General features: G+C 34.9%; 1 protein-coding gene across 1 annotated transcript in view; it reads right to left on the reverse strand.

Moving 5' to 3' along the window:
* Positions 1 to 16,965, reverse strand: part of RELN (reelin) — a 530,384-nt gene that overhangs the window by 169,786 nt on the left and 343,633 nt on the right. The window contains exons 17-20 of the mRNA XM_065939296.1: positions 15,969 to 16,035; positions 6,238 to 6,471; positions 5,409 to 5,570; positions 881 to 1,117 (exon numbers count right to left, since the gene is read on the reverse strand). Of these exons, the coding sequence (XP_065795368.1) occupies positions 881 to 1,117; positions 5,409 to 5,570; positions 6,238 to 6,471; positions 15,969 to 16,035 (700 nt within the window). The remainder of the gene's footprint in view (positions 1 to 880; positions 1,118 to 5,408; positions 5,571 to 6,237; positions 6,472 to 15,968; positions 16,036 to 16,965) is intronic.

Below are 16,965 nucleotides of genomic sequence, written 5' to 3' on the forward strand. Positions count from 1 at the left end.
TCTTTGCACTACAAAGTTTCCTGTAGCTGAATGCTCTTCCTTCAGGTCTTCAAGTGCCTGGAACTTCCTGTTCTTTTTTTCCCCCAATTGGTGGAATGCATTGTATCCACTCTCTGAATTACCCAAACATAGCTTCCTCCTAGATATCTAAAGTGGCCACCTCCTGACTCTAGTTAATCACTATTGTGTCAACCTACTGATGTTTCTGAAATACTAATAACAGTCTTAAATTATTCATTTACTGCTTAATGTATAATTAAGTTTGCATATGATCATAGAGAGAAACAAATCTAAGAATGAAAGGTATCTTGACTAAGAGATTCTACAATCTTGAAACTCCACTGACATTACCTATACAAGCCACTGGTCCAATCTTGATAAAAGTACTTAGTCTCCAACTAAAATAAATTCATTTTAAAACAAAGGAGATCTTAGTAAACAAATCAGGGATGGAAAAACTTCTTCGACTTTATGTAAGACAGCATGAAAATAAAACATCTCATGAGAAATTTTATTAAAATAGTCATTAAAGTGATTTTAATTTTAACTGTGATCATGATGGACCTCCTTGAAGGGAGAATATGTTAGTCACTTTAGATATTAACACTTTGTGAAGAGGGTTTTTATGTGTAATGGTGGGAAAGTAAAAATTCAAGATTAAAAAATAGAGTAAGATTTATCTTTATTTAAATCTATCAGCATTTTGTTTTCAGTCTTCTTTCCCAAGATAACTTACTTATAGACATAATAATGACTTTTCAAATGGTTTGCGTTCAATTAATACAAAAGACTAAGTGCTAGATGGATTGGAAGGTCATCTTTGTGTTTCAATCCTTAACGCAAAATGTAACAACAATAAGAACAAAGATGAAATCCTTACCAAAGGGTCCAGTCATGGCCACAGTAAGGCTGAACATTTCCAAGGTAGAATCCCAGAGACTGAGTGACCTCCACAAGATTGGTAAAGTCAAGACTAATGCTGTTGAAAAGTACAGATGTCATGATAATCTCATCAATAGCCCACACATCCTCTCCCTGGGAAGAATGGTATGGTTGCCACCATCTGAACTGAATTCCAAACTGTCTTGCATCATCTGGTAATTCTACGGAGATTATTCTAAAGCAGAAAACAGAAGTAAAATTCGGATTATTTTGGTGTCTTAAAATATAAACATTTATAGCAGGGTCTTGTTTTCTGCAGTATAATATTTGAAAAAACAATTCTCCCACTGACAAACATTTTTGAGATTTTCCAGTTTCTTGTCTGACTGCAACAAAGTCTTGATACATCAAAAATATGACTGCTTTCACTCAGCTGCTCTCAGAGACACTAACCCAATAAAACACAGCTGTCAATGTGGCAAGATTCGCCTATTTACCAGAAAATAAGTCTGGTAAAGAACACTGGCAGCTTGTTACACATATTATGGTTTTGAACTGGTAGGAACCATGGCACTTTCTCATTCCCATGAGTTTAGCATAGTGTGCGAGGTCACTTGCTCTGTCATGGTGGCTATGACAACAAACCTGTATCTGACAAATGGGGAATAAAATTAAGAATAATATCTAATTTCCAGGAGCAATCATTGTACACAGCAGCAGGAACCATACATTAATTGCCACTGCAATGACATCTGCTTGAAAGCTCCATAAATCACAGTACCATGCTGCTCACATCCATACACAAGGTGAGATGTGAAGTGAATGGCAAATGGAACATTTATCTCCATCAATGTACAATTAAACACCAGGAGAGTTGTCTGCGTTAACGCACACTGAAAGGACTGAATCTTTTTCCTAGTGAGCAAAGAAAAACTCCCTAAGGCAGGTAACTAGTTGGATAACTTAGAAAAAAATTATTTAAAAACTTCAAAGTCTAACACTGGATTACTGAAAAAGTAGATTGATTTTCATATTTGTATTATGTTCATCTTTTAGTTATTACACAAAGAAGCATTAAATCACATCTTGAAAATATAATTTTTGTGTACTGAAACTTATTAAAAATAAAGTCTATTTTTTCTTTAAATAATCTGTACATGAAAATACGGGGTGGAATAATCTGATTACAATCATTGATGAAAACAGTGAAAAAGTGGCAGGACTTTTTGAAATGTGAGTAAAAAGACTTTTTAAATAGGAGAAATCAATGTTCAAATACAGAAATATAAACTAAAAAGCATTTCTTAAGCTAAAAAGACACAGTTACCATAAATTTATTATTTTTAAGTACACAATTTGCTAATATTTTAACCAATGTGAGTTGATTAAAAGAGTAAAATTTAAGTTATTTCAGTAATTCTCACTTTATTTTTTCTAAACATTTATTAAATAATTAATAATTATTTATGTCAACATAGCAAAGAAATAATAAAATAATGAAACTATATTCAAACTGGCTTAATAATAAAAACATCATACATTAATTTAATGTTGCTGTATTAGCATTGTTATTAGAAAATTATAATTTTTCTATTAATAATTTTAAAAGCAGGTATTATTCTCTCTGTTGAAAATATACACAATGTTAAAAATTAACAGCTGAGAAGTAGAATTTCTCAGGAAATTTTAAAGAAAATAAAGTGTATATGTGTGTGATAACAGTAATTGAAGTGACTGATATTTTCATCGGCAGAGATGTTAAGACTGTGAGTCTGTAATCAGACTCTTGGCACCTAATGGTTGACAACTTTGCAGCTGCAGGGAAGGTATTTAACCTTTATGCACTTCAGCATCTTCATCTGTGAAACTGAGATAATACTATCCTTATGGCAAAGTCATAGACTTTTTTCTGTTTTTCACTATTTTATCTTAGCACCTAGAACCTGGTATCTGGTATACAAAAAGGACTTAATAAATTCTTTCTGCATAGAATAAGTACATATTATCAGTATACTCTGATAGAGACTCAAACACAAAGGCAAAAGGAGGTTAAGGATTTTCTTTCAGGTTAAGCAGCTTTTAAGTGACAATGCCAGGGTGTGTATCTAGTGAACACGGCTCTAGAATCTGGGTTCTTTATCGCTACATTATATCTTCAGGTGGGGTGGGAGTCTCTGTTTTTCCTACTCTATACCTATTACAGTGACTGGCTAGTATAGCCATGGAACCATTTGATCTGACTATTCCTAGATGAAAACCCAGGAATTTAAGTCAACTTCCTTTTTTGGATATGTACTAAGCTCACAAATTTCTTATAATCAATAACCAAGACGAAAATAAGATATTGTTAGACTTTATAATTTTAGAATAAAAAAACAAGCCCCATAATTAAGAAAAATCTAGAATAATACTAGTTTCACCAACAATATAAAGTTTTATATTAGTAAGAATGCCAATTAGTTTACAAGACAGTATAATCAGTTAGAGTTAAAAGATTAACTCAGATATATACAGACTTTAACTTTTATAAATAACAAGCAGAACTCTTCATTTATTGAGTGAACTACAGGTAAGCAAATTATTAGAAATCAGCTATGAATAACAGTAGTTAGCCAACTAGCATATCTAACAGGGATCACACTTCATTTTCTAACAACCATGGCAGAAAGGGACAATATGAAATTCACAGCAATTACAGATAGCAATACTGAAGAAAACTCAGCAAATGGCTGAAGGCATGAAGATATAATTAACTGTCCTATGGCGAGTTTACATGGTTTGTATTATTTATCATATAAAATGCAATTTAGTGTCTAGAATATATCAAATTCTACTTCTGCTATGTTACCCTTTATTAATATTTATATAAGAGGACAGAACAGTCTCTTGGACAGAGGCAATATATATAAAATGAAAGTATTCTTGGTACCACTACCATATTCTCCATTTAAAAAAATCTCCACTCTGATCTTAATCTTTCAAGCAGTGCACATACCTAGTGTTGAAAAGCCACCTTGATTCTGCTTAGAAGAAAAATGTTGCTGTCAAATGGCAGGCAAGATTAAATGTACCTTTGCAATAGCACATTAAATCTATAATTATTTTTCATATCAACAAAGATTAATTAAATTTCATGCTACAAATTGATTACTGAATTTTGAAACTGTCTATCTTTGTTAGAAAAAAATGTATTTTAGGCCAGTTTAACTTAGGACAATGATATTTTCTTCATGCTTTCATTATTTTTTATTATCACCTTGAGTTTTGCTAGATTTTCTTTTAATGATTATTATGGAGAGTCTACAAAATGTTTCTTTAGGATTCATATGTCTCTACTGAGTGAGAACATTGAGTTTAGTCTTGTGTATACCCTTGGAATAGACTCAACACATTTGGTGCATTCTTAAATTTTATAACATATAATATTTACTACTCATAATAGTTGTTAAATATTATCTCTATTACATGCTACCTAATTTTCTAATGAAAATATCAATAAAAGTTCCCACCTATTTGCAAATACTTAAATATAGGGATAACTCTAGGCAAAACTTCAAAGTATATAAAATCATCATTGCCCCTGTTGTTTTGTTATGATGCCAGTGCACACTGCAGTGCCAAAGCCTCAACTCTTTTTCACATTTTTCCATGTTCAACATGTATGTACTTCCAGGAAGCCAAACTTTATTTGCTCTTTATATTTGACAGTGGATATAAGCCACAGAGATACCTACTCTAGTGCTATTTTAACTTTCCAATCTTCCTCTTCTGCTATTTTAAAGGAATTTCAGTCAGCAGGCCAAAAAGTGTTCTAGAAAAGGAGGTGACTCTTTTGGACACATCTGAAATTGTATCACAAATGGTGATTATCACTACCCAAACTGAAGGATGGCTCTGCTTCAAGTAAAACTTAAATCTCACAATTTTGACTGTAGACTGTGAAATATATAAGTCAAAGAAAAATATAAGCGGCCTGAAGAAAGGGCTTTAATACAGCGTCCACTCCATCTTTGCCAGGGACACCATATATGCTAGAAAAATATCTTTGTACTTATAATTCAATTATGTTACATGCAAATTTAAAAAAATTAACTAAAAAATTTAAAAAATCAGTTGTAATATTTTATGAATTATCTCATATGATTTATTATAATTTATTATCATATATTGCTGACAAATATTTGTCAACAGCATTTGTAATTTAATACTATATTAAAATCTTATCTAATAGTTTGCACTAGAGTTGAAAAGGGAAAAAAGTGTTAATTATTTTTCTCTTTCTTAGACATATTTCCCCTAGATACACATTTCAGAATATGAGAATAAATTTTTTCAAATTCCCAGAAGTCAGCAGGGCAAACACATTACAAGAATGTAGCTTGCTAGTTTTTCATTGCAAGAGGCATCAATCTTTATCCTTACCATCTCTCAATGCAAAAATATCTAGGCTCTTATACCACTTGAACAAAGATTTCCTCAGGAAGGAAATATCACCCTCCCATTTTTCCAAATGCTTTCCAACATACCTGGGCTCATGATAGTTGAGATATGAATAATGCTCCAAGAGTTTCCAAGTTATCCCATTATCATAAGAATAATGTAATAAAACACCTTCACCAGGTTGGTCAGGGGCTTTGCACGTGCTCAGAACAGACTTGCTTCCCAGCCTCAATGTGAACTGGAGAAACCTAGACATGAACTGTCTATAATTAGTGTGCATAAACATTTAAAACATTCATTGTGGCTTTTAAACAATTTTGAACCAATTTCAGTAAACCAAAAGCTATAGGTTTCCATTCATCCCTCTTCTATAAAATGTAAGCAATTTCACTGAGATATATATGAATATATGTAGAAGATGAGGTCAATACATGTGTTTTATAGACATCTATTTATACAAATATAACCATATGTTTACACATATTTGTATACTTCATACTTGTGTACATACACTAAAAATGTCAATCATTCTCTTGCTACATTATTTATTAAGCACTGGGGGGGAAGGGAAGATGTAGGGTAAATCTAATCAGCCTCTGCAAGCTGTCAAATAAATAAAACTACATAAATAATTAACTAGCCCTTGGCTTAAGAACAGTTTTGATGCTAACATTTCATATTTTTTAAAAAAAATCTAGTCAGTCATTAGTATCTTAAAATCATTAGTGAGCTTGTAAATTTATTAAAAACTAGGGCAAAGTAACCCTATATAAACTATAAGCTTCCTCTCATCTTGACTAAAAATCAGGAGAGATATATATATATTAGTAACAAAGAAAAAAAAGAAAATTAATAGATCTGAATTGAATCCTTGCTATCTTATTTCTGTATGTATTTCACTCTGCTTTAACTCACCTGGATTGTGAGCTGTCAAGGAAAGATGTGATTAACTGACGCCTCCCATCTTTGTTGAAAACCAGGGCCTTACCACTGGCCAAGACACCACAGCCAAAGCTGACTTCAGCACCACGGACAGAGTAAAAATTATGGTAAGATGAGAGCCTGGAACTGCCAAAGCTTTCAGAAATAAACATTGGGAACGTCTGGGATGCCATCTCACAAGCTGGGCCAGAAAATCCAGGGTCACATCTGAAAGGGAGACCATAAAATTAATATCTAAATGTTAGTCCTTTCAGAGATTTCTTTATTTACTTTAGGGATGAGGAAGTCTAGAAGCCAGTATTTGAAAGAATGGTGAGCAAGGCTTATTTGTTTTTGGAGAATACTGAATTTGAAGGCTTGATTTGGGAGAAGTTACTGTAAATACTCCAAAAGAATACAGTCCTGCTGTAAAAAAAAATTATGATTAAAACATTTATTCAGCACTTGCCCTCAACTAATGCCAATAATTTATCTGCAAATGTACCTATGTTTGTGCATATTTCCAATTTAAAATCTTTGTAAAAGTTATATTATGTTTATGCAATTTTATCCACAATGATGTTCATTAAATTTATAAAAGAAACAATGTAGGTAAAATACTCCTATAGGATATCTAGAATAAATTTCCTTTAGAAACAATTGTAAAAATACATGCTATATTTTTTACAGTAATTACTGGAAATATTAAGAAAAGATTGGAAAATAAATCTATTTTTATTCCAAACTGGATTGGCATTATAAAAGGAATGCGTACACCCTTGACCTAGATAGATGTCCTTAGCAGAACTGTGTTGTCTCTCAGTGGAATCCCACATTAGCAGTGCTTCGAGAAAAAGCAACCCGCCTCACACACAGTACACAACAGCCTGCCTGCTGCCATGTAAGGACGTACTGTATGTGTGTGAGCTGACTAGAATATAGAGTTACCTGAGTCTTCTGTTAGTGACAGAACTCATCACAGATGACTTAATAACTGAATATCAGAAACTTCTTATATTTTAAGGAGTTTGCTCATCAGGAATCAGTTTCAAATTCTTTATTTGTACGGCACTATTTCCTTCTCACGATAACGACTACATTACCCATTATAAAATTAAACTGGTATCTTTCTGGGTGGGTGGCAGGGTTCTAAGCATTCAAAACTTTCTAAAACCTGAAACTAGCCTTTTATTTTTATTTATTTATTGAAATTTTAATTGAAGTATAGCTGATTTATAAGGTTGGGTTTGTTTTTGGTGTGCAGAAAAGTGATTCAGATATATATATTCCTTTCCAAATTATTTTCCACTATGGTTTATTACAGGATATTGAATACAGTTGTTTGTGCTATACAGTAGGTCCTTGTTGCTTATCTATTTTGTATATATAGGGTGTATCTGCTAGTTCCAAACTCTTAACTTATCCCTCCTCCACTGCTTTTCCCATTTGGTAACCATTAGTTTGTTTTCTATGTCTGTGAGTCTGTGGACACGTCTTTTATAAAGCAGGTGCACCAACAAGGTGGTATTATAGCAACACTTACAGACTACCTCACGAGCACACCTGCAGAAACTGAGATCTATGCTAGCCTCACAGAGGGTCCCTGGAGTATATGAATGTCCTGAAATCAAATGCAAAATTTTATATGTATTGGATATTCCTTGGGAGGCTTAAGTTATCAGCATTTTATCAAAGAGGCTGCATCCTAAAAGGCCAAGAACTATTGTAGCACACAGCTAAGGTTGTCTTGGCATTAGGGATGGGAGTGGAAAAGAAAACCAATATTTACAGAGCAGGTAAATACGCCTCAAGCAGTTCATTTATTTCTCAAGTTATCCCTCTGACTTAGTCCAACTCTGAATAGCCAAGCAGTTTCTAAAAAGGATAAGAAGTCAGCTAAAGAGGATACATTTTAACATTGGAAAACAATATGGTTTACCATGGCCACAAATTGGAATTAATGTTCCCCAGTAAGATTATCTATTGCCAGAGTGCTTTTCAGGGCAAACACATATCTATATATTAAATGTATCTTCTTCAGTCTAGTAATTGGGGGAAACTGGTGATCATTTAGAGAAGACTCACTTTGGAGTCACTTCCCGACTTGAAAGTGTACTTTAATCAAAAGTTACATAACTGGGATAGAATGCTGATAAGGAATTCACTCAAATATATAATACCTTTGTAGCCTTTGTTTTGCAGCAGAATAGTATGCTGGCACACACTGGGAATTTCAGGAATGTCCAGAGGCTCTTCTGACTCCAAATATGTTCCTTCTTGGTTCATCTATGCACCCTTAAATGTGGTATTACAGTCACCTTGAATCTCAGGGGAAGAGGCCCACCCCACTCTTAAGACACACAGATGACACCTGTGTAGGAAGGTTTCTAATACTCTCTGTCCTCATTAGCATCTCTAACAGAAATAAGCTTATCAGGATAATAAGTTGTCAGTTTAGAAAACCAGGCCTTTTTGCCCCAGTTGCTTAATAATAAAATAGTAAATATATTTCCCAAGGGAAATGCTCAGTTTTTCTATTGAAAATTGCTCTTTTTGTAAGTAATCCTCTGTCCAGTATTACTTCTGATAGTTACCACCTCGTGGTCTTTAGCTACTTCTGATCACATATTACATAGGGTTAACACTAACCATTTGTCATTAAAAATATATTGACTTGATTGTTAAAAAAAAAAGAAAAGAAAAGAAAACCAGGCCTGGGGATTGTACATAGCCAAGAAAGTGTTAGAAAGCAGGAGAGGTGGAATCCTAGCAGCAAGTAACAGTAGTGACTAAGGGAGCAAAATGGGGAGAAGAAGAGCTGCAGAGGCCCAAATTCAAGGATCTGTTTAAAGGAAATAAATGGTACTGAATGTGAATTACTTTTCTGTGGAGTTCTGCCTAAAACTGAAAGGCATATATTGCTGGAAAAGGAGGTAGTGGCCAAACATTTATCCCAGTCACAAATGAAGAAAGCCAATGAATGTTACAAGAAACATTGCCAGGAACAGGGATAAAACTAAAATTCCAACTGGTGAAAAAATTTTGCAAGACTTCAGCAGGAAGAAAAGGCTACAGTTATTCAGGATAATGTATAGTGTCTAAGAAAAAGATGCCCAAAAGGCATCTGTCATTCAGATTTCTGTTTGCATCCATCATGGGTGACACAGATGGCTGCCTTAACAAAGTTATTTAATGCTAACAGAGATACTGTACACAAAATAATGAGGTACAAAGTGTAACCACTGTAATTATAGATAGGTATTTCAGAAATAGCACTTTCTATTTTCATTAATAAAAGCAGCTGTCATTTTAGATAATTTGCTTTCAAAATTTTTCAGGACAACTTTAGAAATTACAAAAATGTCAGCTTCTCTGTGTTAATTTTATTTGAAATGCACTGAAGAAGAGGATGATCTGTCTACGGATAATGAGTAAAGATAAACTGGAGGAAAATACCAGCTGATGTTTCATAGTTCTAATGAGTCAGTGTTTCTGGGCAGGAGCTGGTAGTTTTATTTAAAAAGGCAGAGATGCTTTTTCTGTTTTGAGATAAAATGGGAAGTTTTCAATTCTTTACATATATTTCCATTACAAACATTTCCATTATGCAGAATGATGTCTCTGCTAATTAAATTCATTGAAATACAGTTTAAAAAGTTAACCTGAGACTCAGTGTGACAGAGTAAGAGGATGTAGAACTTACCCCTACCCTACAAACACATTAAAAATACATCTATATGTGAAACAATTCTCATGTAAAACTAAGTGGAAATTGGTAGAACTCCCACACAACCAAGACTGTCAGAAAGGCGGTCACGTAATCAGTTAGAATGGGGAAAAATAGGCATCAGCTGGGTCCTGTACCTCTGGGAGGGGTCTAAGAGGAAAGGAAGGACTGCACGGGTGGAATCTCACCCTGGGGAGGGAGTCACAGACTAGGTATACTAGTACTGGGGTCCTACATGCAGGAGCACCCAAGTGCCCTTGGGTGCTGGGAGGATGGCTGCTGCAGAAGCCTAGACTCCACTCACCAGGAGTAGGAGGGTGCTGGCTTGCCAACAGATAGGGCAGAGAGAGCTCTGGACTAGCGGCTGTCACCTCACTGTGCTCCCCAGTCCAAGTTGGGTGAATACCCGGCCCTATTCACTCTTCAACACAGCTTGGCATAGCATCTAGAACTGACAGGTCCTGGGGAAAACTTGATGTAGGATGCAGGGACATAGCCCTGCGGGCTGAATGTGGTTTGGGTGGGGCAGACAACTTGTTCTGGTAGCACCATGGAAGCAGCACAGACCTCTGATGGCAGAGCAGCTACTGGAGCCCCTGCGACTGGCTCCCGGCCAAAAGAATGCTGCAGCCCCCCCCAGTTCACACCACAGATTGGTGCTAGATCTCCAGCAGACAGGTCCTGGGGGAAGACTCGATCAAGGGACAAAGAAAAGGCTTGGGGGTCTAGGGTATGGTCCAGCTGGGGTGGCAGCAGTCATTGTTGGCACTTAAACGGCACCCCAGAAGCAGCCCAGACCTCTGATGGCAGTTCAACCACTTCAATTTCTGAAACCACAAGCTCTGACCCCCTGTCCCAGCTGAGCAAATGCTCTGGCTCCGCCAACTCCGTGCCACAACCTTGCACTAGATCTAGGAAATGAAAGCAGGGAAAAGGATGCAAACTTGGGCTGTGTCTGAGTAGAGTTGCAGATACCAACAAAGGCAGCACATCAGACTTCTGTAAGCACAAGAGCCTTACTTACTTCAGCACTCTCCTTTGGACCAAAGGCCTCAGTGTCAGGAGAAAGAATAACACATACTTAAAGGGAACAGAGCCAGCTGGGGCCCAACCTTCAGCTTTTCCCCTCCAGCAACTGGAAAGCAGACCCAAGTGCTGACAGAACTTCCACAGTTACAGAGCAGAGAGGAGCTCCACCTCACACCCTGCAAAGGCTCTAGCTCTTCCAATACCAACCACACCCCTATCAAGGTGATAGAGGCCAACATACCCTGAGGAAAGATGTGGCTGGCATACAAATCAAATTCAGTCTCATGCTAAAGACACTGATGCACTCACATAAAAACACCCTTTCAGGGCCACTATAGATAACTATTTCACCTAAATTCATAAAGACAGTGAAAGTTAAGTAAAATGAAATGCAGAGTAACTACTCCCAATTGAAAAAGCAAGAGAAAACCCCTGAAAAAATAAACTATGAAACAGAGTCTATAAGACACTGAGACAGAGTTGGTAATAAAAATGCCAACTAAATTAAGGAAGACTAGCAATATAAACACAGATCATTTTAACATGTAACTAGAAACTGCAGAGATGACCCAATCAAAAATAGATAATTCAGTTTCTGAGATTAAAAAAAACCTTCTAGAAGCAATGAATAATTAATCAAGTAAATGATACAGAAGAATGTATAAATAGAATAATGGAAATTACCCAATCAGAACAGCAGACAGAAAAACAAATGAAAAAATGAAAGCAACATGTGAGATCTACGGGATAATACAAAACATTCCTACATATGCATGATAGGGGTTCCAGAAGGAGAAGAGGGAAAGAAGAGGATCAAAAACATTTTTGAAGAAATTATGACTGAAAACTGTCCAAACCCAAACAAAGAAGGAGACAGGAAGGAAAATTATCCAGGTGCTAGAAGCACAGAGTGCCCTAAATAAGATGAATCCAAACAGAGCCACACTAAGACATATAGTAAAAAAAGGCAAAATTTGAAGATAAAGAAAGAATTCTAAAGGCAGCAAGAGAAAAATAGAGTCATACATGAGGGAAAACCCATAAGGCTATCAGCTGATTTCTCTATAGGAACTTTTCATGTCAGAAGGGAGTGGTATGATATATATGAAGTCCTGAAAGGGAAAAATCTGTCACTAGAACACTCTACCTGGCAAGATTATAATTTTGACCAGAAGAAGAGATAAAGAATTTCTCAGAGAAATAAAAACTAAAATAATTCAGCAATACTAAACCTATCCTAAAGTAAATGTTGAAGGGTCTTCTCTAAATGGAAAAGAAGCAAGAATCAATAAGAAAGGAAATATATAGTGAGGACTGAAGATCACTTAAATAAGATAGGAAATAGATTAAAAAAACAACAAAAAATTATAAAAGCAACCATAACTACAATAAACAGTTAAGGGATAAGCATGAAGATGTAAAAAAAAAATGGCATAAAAAACATAATATGTAGGGGAGGGGAGTAAAAATGTAGATCTTTTAAAATGTATTTGAACTTAAATGCCTATCAGTTTTATCAGTTTAAGCAAATAGATATAGCTATGGGTCAACATATATGAACCCCATGCTGTGGTTTAGTCGCTAAGTCATGTCTGACTCTTGTGACCCCATGGGCTGTAGCCAGCCAGGCTCCTCTGTCCATAGGATTTTCCAGGCAAGAACACTGGAGTAGGTTACCATTTCCTTCTCCAAGGGATCTTCCTGACCCAGGAATCAAACCCAGGTCTCCTGCACTGCACTGCAGGGATATTCTTTACTGACTGAGCCACCAGGGAAACCCATGGTAACCACAAATGAAAAAATATACAAAAAATGCACAAAATTCAAAAAGAAAGAAACTGAAGTAGACTATAAAAGAAAATGATCAAGCTACAAATGGCAAAACAAAAAGAAATGAAAAAAGAAGAAATACAAAAACAACTGGAAAACAAGAAATAAAATGGCAATAAGTACATGCTTAATAATTTTGGAGAGGATGTGGAGATAAGGGAAACTTGTACACTTTTGGTGTACAAAAACACCAAAGTGGAAAAAAGCAAAAAAAAAAAAAAACAACTTTCCACTTTTTTTTGGTGGAAATCAAATTGATACAGCTACTTGGAAAAGAGTATGGAATTCCTTAAAAAACTAAAAATAGAATTACCGTATGATTCAGCAACTCCACTCCTGAGTATATATCCAGAAAAAACAAAAACTCTAATTTGAAAAAATACATGCATCCCAGGGTTCTCAGCAGTACTTTTATAACAGCCAAGATATGGAAGCAACTCAAGTGCCCATTAACAGATGATTTACTTAAGAAGACATAATATATATATAATCATATCTGAGTAATGGAAAGTTATTCAGCCATAAGGAAGAATGAAATATTGTCATTTGCGGCAATGTGGCTGGACCTAAAGAATATTATGCTTTTTGACGTAAGTCAGAAAGAGAAAACAAATACTATATGATATCACTTGTACGTGGAATATAAAAAATAATACAAATTAATATATGCAGTAAAACAGAAATGGATTCATAGACATAGAAAATAAACTTGTGGTTACTGAAGGGGAGAGGGAAAATAGGAGGGACAAACTAGGGGTTTTATAGATTAATCATCTAGATTAATAGATATAAACTACTATATATAAAATAGATAAGTAACAAAAATTTACTGTACAGCACAGGAAACTATACTCATTACTTTGTAATAACCTATAATGCAATATATTAGGTTGGTGCAACAGTAATTGTGGTTTTGTATTATTGAACTTTGCTGATTGATACTGGAATACACTCTTAAATAAATGTGGTTATACATAATTTTAATGTGTATTTCTTGTTGTATATTTTTTTGCTAATGACTTATTACATGCTTTATATTTTTTGATTATTTTAGACTATGAAAATGATGCTATACAAAAAGCAAATTTGAGTGATTTTCTTATTAGAGTTCAAAATGGGTCATAAAGCAGCAGAGACAACTTGCAACATCAACAACGCATTGGGCCCAGGAACTGTTAACGAAAGTACAGTGCAGTGGTGGTTCAAGATGTTTTGCAAAGGAGATGAGATGAAAACAGTAGTGGCCAGCCGTCGGACGTTAATGACCAGCTGAGAGCATCACTGAAGCTGATCCTTTTAAAACTACACAAGAAGTTGCCCAAGAACTCAATGGCGACTAGTCTATGGTCATTCTACACCTGAGGCAAATTGGAAAGGTGAAAAGCTCAATAAGTGGGTAACTAGTAAGCTAACTGAAAATCAAAATATTGTTGTTTTGAAGTGTTGCCTTCTCTTGTTCCATACAACAGTGAACCATTTCTCGATAGGATTGTGATGTACAATGAAAAATGGATTTCATACAACAATAAGTGACAACCAGTTCAGAGGCTGAGTTGAGAAGAAGCTTCAAAGTACTTCCCAAAGCCAAACTTGCTCCAAAAAAAAAGGTCATGGTCACTGTTTGATGGTCTGCTGCCAGTCTGATCATCTATAGCTTTCTGAATCCCAGCAAAACCATTACATCTGAGAAGTATGCTCAGAAAACTGATGCGATGCACCAAAACCTGCAATGCCTGCAGCTGTCATTGGTCAACAGAAAGGGCCTAATTCTTTTCCAAGACAATGCCTGACTGCACATAGAACAACGAACACTTCAAAAGTTGAATGAATTGGGCTAGGGAGTTTTGCCTCATCTGGCATATTCACCTGACCTCTCGCCAACTGACTACTACTTCTTCAAGCATCTTGACAACTTTTTGCAGGGAAAATGCTTCCACAACCAGTAGGAGGCAGAAAAAGCTCTCCAAGACTTTGTAGAATCCTGAAGCATAGATCTTTATGCTAAAGGAATAAACAAATTTATTTCTCAATGGCAAAAATGTGCTGACTGTAATTGTTTCTGTTTTGAATAATAAAGATGTGTTTGAGCCTAGTTATAATGATTTAAAATTCACTGTCTAAAATCGCAATTATGTTTGCACCAATCTAATCTGCAAAAGTAATGAATCATTATGCTATACACCTGACACTAACACAATATTGTAAAGCAAGTATACTTCAAATAAAAAAAAAGCTAACTTGACACTCTAATCTCAGTGGTGACCAGTATTTTGCCTTATAAAGATAATTTACAAATGATCAGGTTCAAAACCCTTTTATGATTTTTCCATTAAGCAATTAATTAGTGACTTTTTAATTTGGAGGACAAGAAGAGACAGATTAGATGATCCATTGTTGAAAATGTATCTGTATAACAAAGACTGTGGTTTCAGGGATTCTCAGGATATTTTATAATTAAATATTATAGAGGAATGATATAATAAATATGACTATTATTTTGCTATGAATATAACAGAATGGTCTGGTGGGGTAAGGTATTACACTGTTTATGTGTAATTTCATACTTCATATTCAATATCATTATTATGTGAAATTCTTTATATATCATTTTGAAGACGTAAAAGATTCTCAAAAGCAAGGAAGATTTGAAATAACACTTAAAGACGATGGATTTTCTTATCAAATCTGTTAATTTGGCCTGCTCCAGTTTCCTTTCCCATCAGGTTTATGGATCATTGTTACTTTTTATAATTCATTTACAAAGCATGCCAGGAATTCAAATATAATTCATGAACACTAGAACAAATTTATGGAGAAATATCATATTGAAGAAACTAAAGACATACAAGGCAGCCATCAAGATACAAAGAATTCAAATTTGTTAACAAATTTACATGAAGTATGCTACATTTGTTCACAATTTAGCCTAATAGAAAAATTGTTTATTAAGCAACTTCCACTTACAAAATACACTCAATAATCTATTATGCTGAAAAATCCGTTTGGAGCATGCTACTTTTAGTCTTGAAAAACCTCAAAAGCCTAAAAAGGAAACTAAAACAAATTAATATCACCTGTGGTTTCAGTATATAAAGCACATCAAAAAAGAGAAGTATAAATATTACTTTAAAATGCTTACTTGCAACCATGTCGAGTGCACTGTCCTCTGCCAGAACAGAATTTGAGACACGATGGACCAATATAAACTGCAGGGCAAAAAAGAGCATGTGAAAGATGGCAAAATCACAGGAAAGGCCAAGACCACCACCAGCATGTGAAACAATTGTGGGAAGCAATAGCCATGAAATCTCCTTCTTGCATGTATGTTGCACAGGAATCCAGTTGACATAGAGTGCTGTGTGACAAGCTAGGCGTTTAGCTAAAAATCTGCCAGAATGGTTTTAACTTAAATAATCCTTTCAAGATTTTAATCTGTCATAGCAAAGAAAGTAGGAACATAATAATTTGGGTTCTTAATGCAGTCTCTTCATCTAAAATGGTTTCAGGCAGAATATTAGTGCTTCTGTCTTGAACTTTCTACCAAGTTTATATTCTTTGGGTGGAAATTAAGAATTTACCAAGGTACAATTTGATATATCACAAAGTGGACAGATTATAATTTAATTAAAAAACTATCATTTCATTTTCATCTGAAGAGAATCTATATCATGGCAGATGACTGTTACATGTACTTCTAAATATTAATCTATCCTTCCTCAAGTGGAGACTTAAAATCTGTGGTTGAGCATAAAGTCTTCTCTATACTTGTAGAGTTTTTTAAAAATGGTGTGTTTGACTGATAATGATATTACAAACCTAAATTCTAACTGTGGAAATGCTGAGAAATGGGGCCCTGATTGTTGAATGGTAGGTAATGAGATACTCAGACTCAAATACATTTAAAGCTATTAAGCCTTTTGATAATCAGTACAATCAGTATCACACCAAATAGTGTAAAAGTGGAACAAAACCAATGTGGAATCAGAGATCCAATGGTTATTGAGCTCTCATGTATTCGATTTCAGGCATAAGCAAAGTTACTATTCATTATCATTTTCCTTTCTAAGAATTTTGTTGTCATCTTTCCCTGCTAATTATGAAATCATCAGGACTCACAGTAGAATAAATTTAAAGGC

Source organism: Muntiacus reevesi, chromosome 6 (genome assembly GCF_963930625.1).
Source record: "Muntiacus reevesi chromosome 6, mMunRee1.1, whole genome shotgun sequence".
NCBI classification, from domain to species: domain Eukaryota; kingdom Metazoa; phylum Chordata; class Mammalia; order Artiodactyla; family Cervidae; genus Muntiacus; species Muntiacus reevesi.